The sequence below is a fragment of the Ptychodera flava genome, chromosome 17 (genome assembly GCF_041260155.1).
Source record: "Ptychodera flava strain L36383 chromosome 17, AS_Pfla_20210202, whole genome shotgun sequence".
NCBI lineage: Eukaryota > Metazoa > Hemichordata > Enteropneusta > Ptychoderidae > Ptychodera > Ptychodera flava.
Genome location: NC_091944.1, coordinates 14375492 through 14390713, shown reverse-complemented (window position 1 = coordinate 14390713; position 15222 = coordinate 14375492). Strand labels below are relative to the sequence as shown.

General features: G+C 38.7%; 1 protein-coding gene across 2 annotated transcripts; it reads left to right on the top strand.

The window, feature by feature from the left end:
- The first annotated feature begins 338 nt into the window (after positions 1-338).
- On the top strand, positions 339-14994 carry LOC139115558 (glutathionyl-hydroquinone reductase YqjG-like). 2 transcript variants are annotated; one of them, XM_070677789.1, is made up of 3 exons: positions 339-496; positions 10513-10888; positions 11470-14994. In XM_070677789.1, exons 1-3 carry the CDS (start codon positions 469-471, stop codon positions 12047-12049), a joined length of 984 nt encoding a protein of 327 aa, XP_070533890.1. In that variant the 5' UTR covers positions 339-468; the 3' UTR covers positions 12050-14994. The 2 variants fall into 2 exon arrangements, with proteins under 2 accessions (XP_070533890.1, XP_070533892.1); XM_070677791.1 differs by lacking the exon at positions 339-496 and adding an exon at positions 8534-8709.
- The last annotated feature ends 228 nt before the right edge of the window (positions 14995-15222 follow it).

Sequence of the window (15222 nt, the reverse complement as noted above, 5' to 3'; positions counted from 1 at the left end):
CATGTTCCAGTTCTCATCATCATCGTATTTAAGAGACCCTCTAACCTACTGGATTGTGATCCATTGCTGTGACCCTGATCAATGCGTTAGGTGTCGGATGTGCGTTATTTGTTGATAACATTCGCCTTTTTCTCCTTATGTCATGGGTACCTCTTGAGGGCGAGGCCATGCTGTCAAGGTCATGAGAAACCACAGTCCATTCATGTCCTCTGACAGTCACTATTATGATGTTGACCTTTTGAAAAACTGAATATTAACATAAGTAGTAATGCTTCTGGAATTGCCATTCATCGCTTGTTTATCCGATGCGGAGCTAATAGCCAGTGTCCTAGGGATTCCTTTGTTAGAATCATCTGGCCTATACTGTGTACGGCAATTGTTGCCAGGTAGCATTTAATAAGATTCGGCAAATGGGTCTGATAAATGTAAAATGAATCAGACGAGCGTTCTAATGCGGGAAGTGTCAAAATGGGAGTAGGCCTCTGTCGAACAAAATGTGAGTATAAATGTATGATCAAATTTTGGAACGGGTATCACCGCAGTGTTTCGAATCTCATGTATGAATGTTCAATCGTAGGAGTGTGTATACAAACTGAGGTAATGTAACGAATTAATTACAGAAAACCCTATAGTTGCCTTCATTACGCGCCATAAGTTAAGAAATAGTTGACACCATATGGGATGTGTTACATGGAGGTCAATTGTCATTATGCGGGTTCAACCACTAAAGAGCATGGTCAGTTTGCATCATGCTATTAATATGTAAATAGATTTCCTTCCAAGCACAAAGACTTTATTATTACATGTAAATAGTTACCATCAAAATACGATGGAAATAATGATTCAATCTCAACAAAGGTATAATAGATGGCATTTCAGTGATAACTTATAGATAAGATGTTTATTTCAATTTTCAGTTGTTACTTTTCAAATTTATTTTGAATACCTCTTGTTTTTCACTGTAAACCCATGGTTTCTATTCTATCGTAATTTATAACGTGCAATTTCCTTGATGCGGCTCTACTTTGACGTAATATAGGTCTGTTAATACGAATAATTGGATATGTCAACCTGAGTGTCGTTTCATAACGGCAAGGTCAACGGGTTAGGGTGTTCGGTGTTGGGGGTGTAATGTGGTTCAGAAAGAATAGATGTATTACATATGGCCTGTTTGTTGAATAGTAAGTATCATGGGATTCTACGGCTGAAGAACCTGTGATCCGTTGGAGGAAGCTTACGTCATGAAGTGCGGCGTATGCAAATGTTACCGACAAATTGAGGCTGACCGACGTTAGGGAGCGTTCAGTGATTATGTCCTGAGGTAAGCCGGCAAAATCCGGATCGGTGATGGTCTGGAATTTGGAAACTGTAGGGAGGGGGGTAAGGTATGAGTTTATTATTTTTTCCCACTGCACTGAAAGGTAGGGGTCACTTGATTCTCAAAAATATTCATCTAGCTAAAAAGCTTAGTTTTTGTACAAAATATGCCAGGAAATAAAATTTATTCGCCATACGTTTCACTATCTTAAGTCATAACTATTTAATCTGAATAGGAACGCACGTTCTCACCATTGCTTTTGTTAGTTGAATGGAAATGATGGGTTTGTTTGGCTAACCAAGCTAAAAGTTGAAAAATGACCTGCGAATGTTGAGAAGTTTACTTTGTGCATTTAGATTGTTCTAATGTTGATAGTGTACTGTTATTCGAGGAACCGATGCACAAAATTTTTAATTGGAAATGTTATTCAGTGTAAATATTTGACTGTGATGTCTTAGAAATATATAAAGTCTGTAAAGTATATATTTCCACATTTGTAACTCGTTAAATGAATATTAAATGCATAAATATAATGTACTATCATGTGGTTTCACGGTGCTGTGGCCAGAGTATCCCTTCAGCTGTGGGAAGCTTTATACTTGGACGTGACTGCAATGTTGTACTGAGCAAGATCTTGCTTCTGCTGACCCTTGACCTGGATATCTAAACCTGTGTAATTTGTCGTTTTCATAGCCCCTTCACGACCTAACATTCTGGCAATTCCGGTGGTGTGACGTATTCAAAATGCCATTTTTTGTCGACGGGAAAATGGATTTATGTGAAAGTGCAAAGGTTTGCTCGAAATGAACCCATGCAATACAGAAGTCAGAGAATATAGTTAAAATCTATCTTCCGAATGAAAAATAGGAGAAATTTAAGGCATCTTCTACCGGGGTGTCATCATTTTAATGGATATACAAGGGCCTGGGTTCGATAATTTCGAGGGAGACACAAGAATAATCGGTCGACACCCCGGTTATAATAACTGAATGCTCCCTAACATCATGTAAGGTACTTGGAAAACGGCAGTGCTGACAGACAAAAACACCCACCAAGTAGGTGATTAGAGATCGAGATATAGCGCCACGCCCACAAAGATGAGGATGTTGCTCTCAGTATAGTGAAAGATGTACACCAGACTGTCAAGATGAAGATGAATTTCTCAAATGGTTCATCAGTCGATGGCTCAACTATAACTCCTCCGGATGCCGGTGTCCTTTGGGCCTGTGCCGGTTTTCTGTTGCCGTTTGCCACCATAGGTCTCTTCGGAAACATCCTGGTGCTAGTTGTGATGGCGAAGTACCGGTCAATGCGGAGGATGCGGTATGCCTTTTTGTTCAGTCTCGCCTGCGCCAACATCGCCTTCGTCGTCTTTTCGGCACTGCCTGTGAGCGTCGCTTATCTTCATGGATCCTGGCCGGCGGGAGAGTTGACCTGCATACTACAGTTCTATGCATGGCTCGGCCTTAGCGCCATGTCGAACTACACCGTCGCCCTCGTTGCCGTCCATCGGTGTTTGTCATTTTTTCTCAGCATGCAACCGTACTATCACCAAGTAGAGAGATGGCTTGTCGGCGGAGCGATCATTTTCCTATGGATCGCATTACTTGTGCTGTATCCGATAACATTGCCAGAAGATAAAATCCACTACCGTCAGAGCATTTTGCGATGTACAAACACCAGATCGGTCGACAAATTTGATGCTCCAGTTTCGCTTTTCAGAAGCATCCTTTTTGTGTTTTTACCGTGTTGTATTGTCTTAGCGTCCTATATGCTACTCGGTGCCAAGATTTACTGCAAACGGAACCGAGAGAACCAGGGGGTCAGCTCACAGACCGTAGATAACGGCAGCAGTGCGAATTTTCGCGAAAATCAGCTACTAAAGACAGTCTTCGCCATATTCATCGCTACTTTCAGCGGTTGGACGCCTGTTGTTGTCATCCGTACCGGCATGGATATGGAGAAACTCCATCCGTCTCCAAACCTTCAGGTCATATCCTACACGGCTCACCTGATCTTAGTGGGATGCGTCATACCTATTATTCACGCCACGGTCAACCACAAATTTCGAAGAAGTTTTGAGAAACTTTTGTGTCGTCGAAAACATCCATCCCAATCCAGTATTCAGCCGCTAAGCTCACAGGTGCCTGCCCAGCCGCCGCCGCCGCCGCCAGTTCGGCTAAATCCGATCGAAGAAGAGCTGGTCGTCGTTCATCGTACAATGCCTCCTCGCACGATGTTACATGTTCAAGAAAGCTTGGAGTTGCAAAGTGTTTAAAGACATGGTGTATTCTTAATTTTGGATCAAAACAATGTCCGAGCATTCTATCTTAAAGTTCATGAATAACACACACTGAGTCACAAATTTACGCAAAGCGAATACTGAATATCCGTCAACGAAACTTGTGAGTGAGCAAATAAAGGCGCCCAATTGAAGATTGAGGGTGCAGGACATGTCATAGTATTGGGCCCTTCCAAACAATGACTCTTCTGCAAAAAAATTGAGCTGTACCTCATTATATTTCCTAAAATTCTAGATATTGGTAAATGCTTTGATTTGTATTTTGTAATTTGTATTTATAGAATCATGTAACAATCACTCGAATAACCTCTAAATAATCGGTTTTTACATTCCCTGTACAAACGCCTTGGCGTTTCCAGTAAAAACTTGCACGATGAACTCGAAAACGATATCTCAGATTTCATGTACGGTAGATGTTTTGTTACGGACTATTAAAGGTTTTAAACCATGGCTCAATTACCAGCCCAGCCTGGAAAAATCGTCGCGTCATAGAAAACGATCTAGAGCCCACAGCAAAAATTGCATTAATTATTTTGAATTCATAATTGACACAACAACTTTCACGCAAATTTCAACCTGAAACACTGTAGAGTCCATACAAGGGAAGGGAAAAAAAACTATTTTTGAGAGGTAATTTAAACTTACTGTCATGTGATTTTACGTAAATAACGTTCCAACCTAGCTTTTCGTTGTATTTCCTTTTTTTAGCGAGAGAATAAATACTTATTTGGTAAGAGCTCAATTACCAGCGTTATTTTAAAACAATACTTGATACATTTTGTGACGTTTTGGAAGGATAAACTGAAAGGATTTCTTTAAATCAACAAGATGTCGATATGGCGGTCTCATCAAATGTTTTGGCTCGCTCACATATAGCTTATTATTCCTACTCTCAATGCGTTTGTTTTGTCTTTTCACGAACTGACATGTAATGAGTTGTGTAGAATCCTACTCAGCTCAAGCTTCAAGGCTTACAACGTGTAGAAACTTGACATAATAACTAGACTATTTCGGATATTACGTCATGAAGGTGTCATATTTGACAGTAATGGAGCTCAGAGGCATTGCAAATTTAATAATAATGGTTGATGTATATCTGGCCACGCATGTTACAGTCAAAAGCAAGTTTATATAAATCATTTCAAATACAAGACAACGAAATAGATACAAACCCAACATGCGATAAAGTGGTGGCAACTTTTATTTGGAGCCGGAGCAGCATAAATTGCACAAACAGCGGGAATAAAGTGATCTAGGGAGCTGTTCCGAACGAAGGGAAACGTGTTGAAAAGACTGATAATATTCTTTAGAAGGGGCGGCGCCTCTACAACGAGGCATACCAATTTGAATCTGACGAGGAGTCTTGTATACAGGTGCAGCCAACGGAGCTATTCATTGAAAAAGCTATTCCGGGAGCAATTTTTGAGGGCAGGGGAAATTTTAATTTTGCTTGGGCAGGGGACATATTTTTAGGTGGCAAGGGAGCAAAATTTAGATTTTTAGTCCGCCAGGGCAGATATTTGTTGATTGTCCCGGGGACGGGGCTTGGTAAAAAACGGGGAGAGAGGGTAAGCTACAGGGGAAGGTGAGCCATGGTGTTTCCGGTAGAAGGCCAATGCAGTGTGTGCCTGCATGGGGATGTTAATTTTCAGGGGAAATTTTTTCACTGGGCAGGGGAAAATCGATAGGTTTTTTCATCTCAGGGTAGGGTAGCTTCATGTCCGCAGGGGAAAAGGAATGACAAATATTGAGGGGAATTTTTTCGAGGGCAGGGGAAATCGGCAAGTTTTTCTTGCCATAGGGCAGGGGAGCTTCAGTGGAAAGAGGAAACAGGTAAAATAAGTGGGGAGTGGGTAAAAATGAAGTTTAAGTGCGGGAGGGTAAGTCGAAACATTTTCGGTGAGAGGGCAAATTATGAACAGCTAATTAATTACCCTCATGACTTAAAATTAGTCAGTTCACAGTACTTGACATGCACAATACATCGTGCCGTAGTAAAGAGCCCTTTAAAAGTGAATTGTTCGTTGGTTGCACCTGTGTAGTCTTGCAATTACCAGAACGCATTACCGTTTCCAAATTAGCTTTGTCATTCAGCAAATTCTTCATGATAATTACAAAGCAAAAAATTAACCGATTCAATGACAATGATTGCTTGTTGAATAATTAATGAGTAAAGGCTGCATCGGCAGGTTTTACGTAAAGTACGCTTTATTGTTATGAAACAGCGCATGGCCAGACAATGTCACGTGATCACGTTTTATTAGTTCAGACTGGGTAAGAGAAAAACGCTGTCCATGTTTAAGGAGAAAATGCAGAGTTTTATTACATTTGTAATCGGAAAAAAAACAACTAGAACTCCATTATATGATTATTAAGACAAATTAGCGTTGACGGACAAGATGAAATCTCTCTCTCTCTCTCTCTCTCTCTCTCTCGTTTCCCGAGTCTTTCAGCTGACATGTACGTTTATTTCGGTGTTTGTATGTACACGCGTTTAAATGGGTTATGATTACCAGTTACGTCAGCCCGGGTACGTCACAGTTCCATCGTGAGCATGAAGAGGCGACCCTCGTCCCTATAAATGAATATTCGGCAAGACATTCGGAAATAACAAGTTGGAATAAAAGATCGAAATGGTGACGACCATACACAACGCTATGAGTCACGGAATGGGATCACTATAGCTGCATGCAAGACAGAACATGACAAAGTTTATCTGAAGGCTGTTTAACGCAGCAGCTACCAATGCAACATAGGCGATGTACTCGTATTTACTTAACAAGTCTACGATCTTCAAAATTAAAAAAAAAAAAAAACAGGCGGATAAGTTGCTAATTACTATTTTATTGCAAAGTTTACAAAACTGAAAAAAGATTGAAACGGTGTGCAGTAAACAACTGTAATACATGCAGTTAATTTTCTCCTGTAAACATTTGTGAAGTCTAGCTCCCTTGTATGTTTACCAAAGTTTTTGACGGACGGCAAAGCGTTCTACTTTCTCTATGTTGCAAATAAAACTCTTGAAAGTAAGAAAGTTGAGACTTTCTGTTCACACCAACTGGAATAAATCTTTTGGCGACCAACAAAAAAATACGAATTTACTTAAAGGAGCCCCCTCCTAACCAAATATGCTTTGCTGATACATTTCTGAACTGAGAAAATGCGCCCGGGTCTCATGCATGATGCCAGATCAATCCCCCTTTATCCCTTTACATTCATAAAACAAGTGTATAATAGTTTCAATCTCCCTGTGACAAAAGCTATTATCTGAAGAAGGAATTACTTTTGAAATAGTCTATTTGATCCGTAATTTGTCATCAAAATATTGTGATTTAACTTCATGAAAATTTCTCAAATTTATATCAAGAGTGATTCGGAAGGGGCAGCTCCTTAGATTTCTATCTAGTTGGAATAGTTGTCTTTAAAAGATGGTCGAAATATAATTTTTACGTAGGAACAGTAAATTTCTTTGAACTCCTATTTTTAATAATATTTTTAGTTGTACGCTTACTCAAAGTTAAATATTCAAAATTAATACACACATCTTCATTCTCATTTTCAGCATCAAATTGTGTCATATTAATATTATCCTTCAACTTGTTTTAGCGGTGCAATTAATTATGTTCAGTCTCCTTAAGAATGTTCTTGTGGTAGTCTGTTTCAAAGGATGTCCCAGTTCTGAACATCCCAGCTCTATCAAACGGTTGAATATAACAGAGTTATAAAATTCCTTATGAAAACTGATTTACCTCCTATAACAATATGATGATAATTCCAAAACAAAATTGTTTACAAAATGCTTGGCTTTCAAACGGTTTATACAACCCGTCATAGTTCAAGTAAGTCGACGGGAAAACTCTGGTATATACTCAACCGAAGATGCTGGTCAGACATTCAATAAGTTGAGCACGTGTTGGTGTTTAATACATCCTGTACTGGCTGTAGAGCAATGCACAATCACAAATCACGACATTGCGCCAATTTAAAACAGAGGTCGCTCTGACATGAAGAATTTCAATTTTGCAAAATCCATATTCTCCAAGATCGAATTCTTCTTGTGAATTGTGCCGGTCATCAGGTTCAACCTTACTGACAAGTGTTACATGGCATTTCGCAAAGTATGTTAAATTGTAAATTAAAATTTACAATAATAAAATGGAGAGTAATAATGTTGAACTGTGAAATACAATATTGCATTGTGCAACTGTGAAATCATGAAGCAGCAGGTTGAGTAGTAGAATGTAAAATAGAATGTGGAAAGAGGCATAGAAATCGAGTTGTTAAATTGAATATAGAATAATAATACTGCACAAAGTCGAAAGAAATGTTAAGTTGTAAAATTGAATTCAGAATAGCGAAACAGAAAATGTTAACACCATGGGTGGAATGGCAGCACAACAGGGTCCTCAATCTCCGATGATGATGATGATGATGATGATGATGATGATGATGATGATGATGATGATGATTAAATATTGAAAAATGAAGAAAAATAAAAATATATTTGGACTCAGTAAATTTGTTGTTGTCTTTGTTGTTGTTGTTGTCGTTGTTGATAGTACTTGCAGAAAAGAACAAAGTATGCGCTGCAAAATTCAATACAGCCTTAAGTTAGGCTGTATTGAATTTTGCAGCGCATACTTTGTTCTTTTCTGCTATCAACAACGACAACAATAATAACAACAACATCAACAAATTTACTGAGTCCAGATATATTTTAATTTTCTTCATTTTAAATATTTGATCATCATCATCATCGTCATCATCATCAAAGATTGAGGACCCTATGGTTTAATAGGTGTTCAAGTTGTACCGAACAATAGCGAGGTAGGTCACTGACGAGAGCGCCGCCACGCACGTCGGCACCTAAGTGCTCGTTTGTGCTCGTTTATGCATGATTTCACCAAAGCGCATGCGTGTCAAACCGCTGCTGTCGGTCGGTAGTCACGTCGTCTGTGCCAAAACTGCAGTGTGTTTGTCCCGTACATTTGTGCTATTTTGTCTTCGTGTTGCGTGTTTTGAACCTCCAACACCACCAAGGAGCGAGCCTCATATTGTCTGCTTTTCCGATATATAATGTCCGGAACAGGTAATACAGGTTTGACCCGTTATTTTTTTAATCGCTGTTGATCAGAGCATAGACCAGACGACAACTTTCCCTTTGCGAATTTGGTGGTGGGAATCCATAGCCCACAACTTTCCCTGTGCGATTTTTGGTGTTGGGAATCCGGAAAGTGGGCTACAGACATTCAGCAACACCGGGGATTGCCGTTCGGTTAATATGCAACAAGTTTGCCAAAGTCGAGTGGTTGTAAAAGTATGCAGTTTGAAATGTCGTCTCGCACACTGCCGCGCTGGTATCAATCAACGACATCGCGACACGGGGGGTATCACCTTCTATTTGTACGACGTATTTTGACACTCTCTTCACCACTGTTGATCATGTTGATCCTAGCCATCTTCAGCTACGCCTATCAATGCATGCTAACGATTTTCTCCCGTCCAAGAAAGTGTGCCATATTTGCGACGACAACTTCAACTTGAAGAATAACATACCAGGCGATTACCATCACAAAGTCACTTGTGAGAAGCTGTACTCACTTCCATGCGCGCCACATGATTCTGCAAGTCATTGTTACGTGTTCAGTAGCTCAGCTGGAAGGTGAAAATGCTGGTACCTTGTACATTGTGAATCCCAGGGCTTGTGTGAACCCCGTTTTGACTCCGTGCCACTTTTACTGACTATTTACATGGGGAAGTGACAGGCCAGACGAAGGATAACGATTAAAGCAGATGCCCCTCCCATTTTACAATTTAACATGGATAGCTATGTAAATTCTTATGCATTTGTTGACACAGTCTAGCTCTTGACTAAAAAAAAAGTCACAGGACATAGACATTGAAGTACACAAACAGCTTCAGATTTGACATCAGGGCAGAGGTGTGGTTACCATGGCTACAAAAACATGCTGCAACTTTTCAACAATAGTGTTGTACATAATCATGAATACTTGTGTAGTTAAAGTCTAGCTTTTGCCTGTGACCCCCCCCCCCTTCCTTCTATACTCAAAACCAATGGCATGATATATTTCTCTTGGTTCTTGAACTTCATGTAGGGTTATAAAATGCAAATGGGAGAATTTCAAATGTGATATAGTGATGATGCATTGTGTTTTAACCCAGTGGCAATTGTTTTGAAATGAACTGTGTGCCGTGGTTAGATGAAGTTGAAACTAACAAATTTCTCCTGATAAATTGACAGCCAATGAGTTAAAGATTAAAATTTATGATTGATTTTAGGTGGAAAATGTATCATATGTCACCATGGTGTGTGAATTGGTGTTTTTCTCATGCAAATTTACCATTTCTTCTCATATTCCTCAAGCAAGTACTTGAGGTTAGACTGTGCTGTTGAGTTTGAAATGAGGGTACCTTAAATACAACTTTGCCACCAAAGTGAGTCAGGAAAGTATCAGTTGGTAGACCATATTTTCAATATGGCAGCTTTCTACAGTTAAAACACGTAAGATTACAGAAACCAAAAGTAAAGTTTTAGGTTATACAGGAATTAAATGTCAGAAATGCTGAAAAAGATGAAAAGAGGAAGGAGTATATCCAGTTTCATGAACCAAAAGAACTTTTTGCCATTATAGCGATTACAATTGTGTTGAAAGTATCCATGGGGTTAGTATCTCAACCTCTTGCTGTGGTGAGAAATCAACTTTATACCCATAATGCATTTCAATGTATAAGCGAGAATTGTATGTTAACTCTTCGTGTTTACCATTAATTTCATATATTTATCAATGCAAATTTTGCTTGAAGGAAAATTTATACATATTTACGAAAGCAGAGTACATGCAATGATGCTATTTGTATTATTGTGTTCTAGATCTTGCGCCAAAGGCCTCTGGCAGTGTTCAAGAGGATCAATCAGATAAGGCAGCTCGTCGTGCCAAAGGGGAATTTGTCCGTGGCGTCGGCACGGCTCGTGACTGGATCACAGCTGATGGATCATCTGGATACAAAGCAGAACCAGGGCGTTACCATCTGTACATCGCAAACAACTGTCCCTGGTGTCATCGATGTGTCCTCACACGCTCTGTCAAGGGACTTCAAGATGTGATTTCGATGGATGTTTGTTGGTATCGACGCGACGGCGCCAAGGGATGGCAGTTCAACCCAGATATTCCTGGATGTACCGTAGACACTGTAAATGGACAGAAGTACATCATTGATATCTACAAGATTGGCGGCATCCAGCAGACGTATGTTAACATCAAAATTATTCTGTATATTCCGTAATCTCACATAGGACATTTCGAGTCTAAATTATGAAAACAGCCGGTCTTGACAAAAGGAAATACTAAATATAAAAAATATCTATCATAATTGAAGAATTGAGTGCCACAATGATATGTATTTGTGCTGTGTTGATGAAATGTTCAATCCATCAATTTGAAAATTGAAAGTGTTATCAAGGGTAAATTCACTACCATGGGAGAGGACTATGGTAACAAATGCATGAACACAAATAATTGGTATGGAGATAATTGAAGGTAATTTTAAGAAAAACATGAAAACATATTGCTGTGAAGTGTTTTACAAACTGACATAGTTTTATGCTCAAATATTATGCAGTGAGTGTAACGTTTTATGCATCGAATACTGTTGGTATCCGAAGTTATTTTATTTTTCCCTTGCCCAGCTATGAAATAACAAAATGTGGCTTGACATACCAATAACGAAGTAGGATCATATGACAGGCGCATGTAGTTACTATTGTTAACTTGTAACATGAAATAGTGTACTGAATTCTTCAGTTCCTTTGATTTTTTATTCCTTTCAGCTCTGTCCCAATTTTATGGGACAAACAAACAAAGAAAGTGGTCAACAATGAGAGTGCAGAAATCATCCGAATGTTGAATTGTGAATTCAATGAGTGGGCTAAGGAGCCCATTGACCTCTACCCACCTAAGTTGAGAGATGAAATTGAAGAGTTCAATGCATGGATTTATCCAGAGCTAAATAATGGGTGCTACAAGGCTGGTTTTGCAAAGTCCCAAGAAGCCTACGATTCTGCAGTGAGGATGGTCTTCAATGCTCTGGATCGGCTCGAGAAGGTACTGTCAAAACGACGGTTTCTTTGCGGAAGCCAACTCACTGAGGCTGACATCCGTCTTTTCACAACGCTCTTCCGATTTGATCCCGTCTACGTAGTTCGCTTCAAGTGCAACAAGAAAATGTTGAATGATTACGAGCACTTGTCTGGCTATGTCCGCGATGTCTATCAGTTCAAGGGAGTTGCAGAGGCTAGCAACGTGGAGCACTGCAAACAAGGCTACTTTGGTCGCAGCGGGAACACCGTTGTACCGGCTGGCCCAGACATTGACTTCAATCAACCTACAGAGCGTTCCAAAATGAAGTAAGCTTTCCCTGATGTGTTCATACTAGTGGTACTCCACCAAAAGAGCACTGTACTAACTTCTTCGTGTGGCAGTGAAATTTTCATCTCAGATTTGCAGATTACCTTTTCTGCTAAAATTAAGTGGAACATGTTACCCAAGACAGTGTTTAATTGTAAGCAAGCTGAGGAGTGACCCAGTGTTCTGCGGTCATACAGTTAATTATAATCAATACAAGCAATCTTTTTATAATGAAGCAACAAATAATACAGAGTTTACTATCATTTCTTTGTCGTTTTCTTGTTCAGTGGCTAGTGTATTCTCTGAGGCTAGTTTTTAGAAATTAATAAATTATATATACATATTAAAGCCCCAGTAGCTGCAAATGTGTAATAAACTGATCTCAATATATCCTGTTTCTTAGAATGAGACCCATTACAGACTGAAAAAGTGTATAACACTGTCATAAGTGTCGAAAGTGGAATGAAAATTCAAACGTTTTAACATCATTTTAGATTTCGCGCCATTTTCAAAAACTAATCGTGTGACAGAGAAAATAAAGATTACGACAATAAAATGTCGGCCATCGTGTGTGGTGCATTCAAATAAATGGCATCTTGCTTGTTTCTTGGATGATCACAATGTGTATGTTCACGAAATACTGTATTTTTTTACTTTTCCGTGGGGTGCCATTTTATGAGTGTGGCACCCGTTTATCATTTAACATGTAAATACATGTTGGTATGGTCAAAATCAGCGAGTAGTGATACTTCTATACACATCCTTCAGTTAGCACATTTACACAAACCAACTTTGGTTTGAAAATAAAATCATGAAAATTCGCAGCTACTGGGGCTTTAAGAGAAATGTTTTCTTTAAAGTGCTTTACTTGTTTCAAACAAACATTTGGCTTTTCAGAGCTCTTTATATCATTATAACCATTTCTTTGAATATTGAAGGAATTTTCAGTTGTATTTGTATGATGAAAAGACAAAATTACTTTTTTTGTCTGTTTTTATTGTAATTGATTGTTGCATGGGGAAAGAATCTCCAACAAGGCAACAAATTTATACTCTCTTACTTTTAGGTTGCCACATTACAGCAGTACAATGTTAAAAGGGCCAGTAGCTCTTACCATGGAGTTACAAAGAAAGACCTCCATGCTGTTACTTATGTTGCTTCTTGTTCTACTCCCCAAAGCATGTTGTTTTAACACCCATTATAAAATACTTAGCTGGAATCCGGCAATCTGATTGGCTGGAGCCGGATGTATATTCTCAACGAGAAGACCTGCTCGCTGCAGAACATTTTTGAGCTTGCGCAAATTTCGAACTCAACACGCGGTAATGTCAAACAAGTCTACCGCTTGAGGTTGATTTTGATTGTAAAAGTTTAGTATTGTGCAGCTCGATGAACCTACAAATGAAGAGTTTGTATTAGCAGCGATAGTGATGTAACAACAACATAATTTTTTTATAAAGTTCTTTTTGAGCATTTTTCAAAGTAAAATTCTTCAAGTTTGATGTGTTATCGTAATATTGATGCGTTGTGTTACCGTATTTGTATGGAATCAACTGTGTGCACATGTGTTCTGAAACATTCTTTTCAGATTTTGTTTTGACACTAGGCTCCTGAACCCTCGTTCCAACTTCGCTCCTAAATAACAACATTGTCCAGCATATTATAATGAGGTTATAAACAGTGTACTCGAGTATTTGGTTGCGGGTATAAGACCTCTGGGGTGAAAATTAGCATATATGGGTGAAATGATCACCAAGCGAAGCAAGGTGATTATTTCACCGAAGTATGCTAATTTTCACCAAAGAGGTCGTACATCCGCAACCAAATACCTTCCCTTGTCGTTTATAACCTCCAACTATTTAGCTTGTCAACACAGCGTGTCCATGTGTAGGGTCATATGGTATTGTCTAGATTTGAATCCTAGTCCAGAGCAGAATTCACATGTCAACACTATCAAGGCAGTTTGCACATGTACATGCTGAGTTGACAGACTGAACAATATGTATATCACATGCTTTAGCGAGTAGAACAAGATAATTGGCATGCATAACAAAAATAGTGAAAAAACCCACCAAATGTTAAGGTACTGGCTCTTTAGATAGCAGCATGGTCAATTGTATTGTTTATAGTACCGGTATACTGAACTTGATGTTTTCTGTGGGTCACTGTGTTAAAGAGGTTCACGAAAATAGAAAAATTTGATATATCAAATATTATTCCAAGTAAGTCATAGTTTTTCTGTCCACTTGCATGCAAAAGTGTAAACAATCAGATTTTCATAGACAATATAATCAGAACATTTCCCACTGGGAAAAAATGTTTTTGTAGAAAGATGTGTGTTCGGTTTTGCAGTTATTTGAATATTGAATTTGAAATTGCTACCCGGATTTGTTTTACGCCCAGAAAAAGCTAATGACAAGAATAGAAAAGTGAAAATGTTGTCTTTCTTCACTTTTTTGATTGCATTGGCAAATTAAGAATTCATGTGTAAATATTGTAGACTTTTCAACATAAATATCAGAATTTGTTGTTCCTGAATTACAAGTGTTAAACTTGAGGACAGGCTGTCAGATTTGGAGAAGAGGGTCAAAGTACTGAAAGGAAATATGCAGGATGAAATTTTGAATGTTTCGGATGTACTTGTGTTGAATTAATAACACTGTGCATACTGGAAATTGAAAACCTGAACAAAATCTTCTAGCTGTGACCTTTCCCTGAAATTATTGGATTCAAGAACAAGGGACCCTCCTTCTGACGGCATTCCCACCTACAATAAAATGGTAAATTCCAAATCTATTGTTGATGTAGTGTTGTGTACTTTTTTATCTCAAACGGAAAAATTGTAATGTACAAGACAATGTACTATGAAGGAACTGTTAATGACAACAAATGTAATTATGAGACATTTCAAGAAATGCCATTAAAGCAATTCATGTTTGTTCAAAAAATGTCTTGTGGTGTATTTCTGTTTAACTTTTATATAAAACTATATTTGTCATGTTTCTCTAGATGCAAAAATCGCACCTACACAAATGCTGTCCTCAGGTGCCTGTTTGATTTCGCTGTATTGGACTTGCAGTTGTCCCCCATTATGTGCCTGGTCACTTCCTAGACTTGAACCATCATATATTCAAACTGCTCTATAATATGTATAGTACCAGTACATGTTCCGCGAA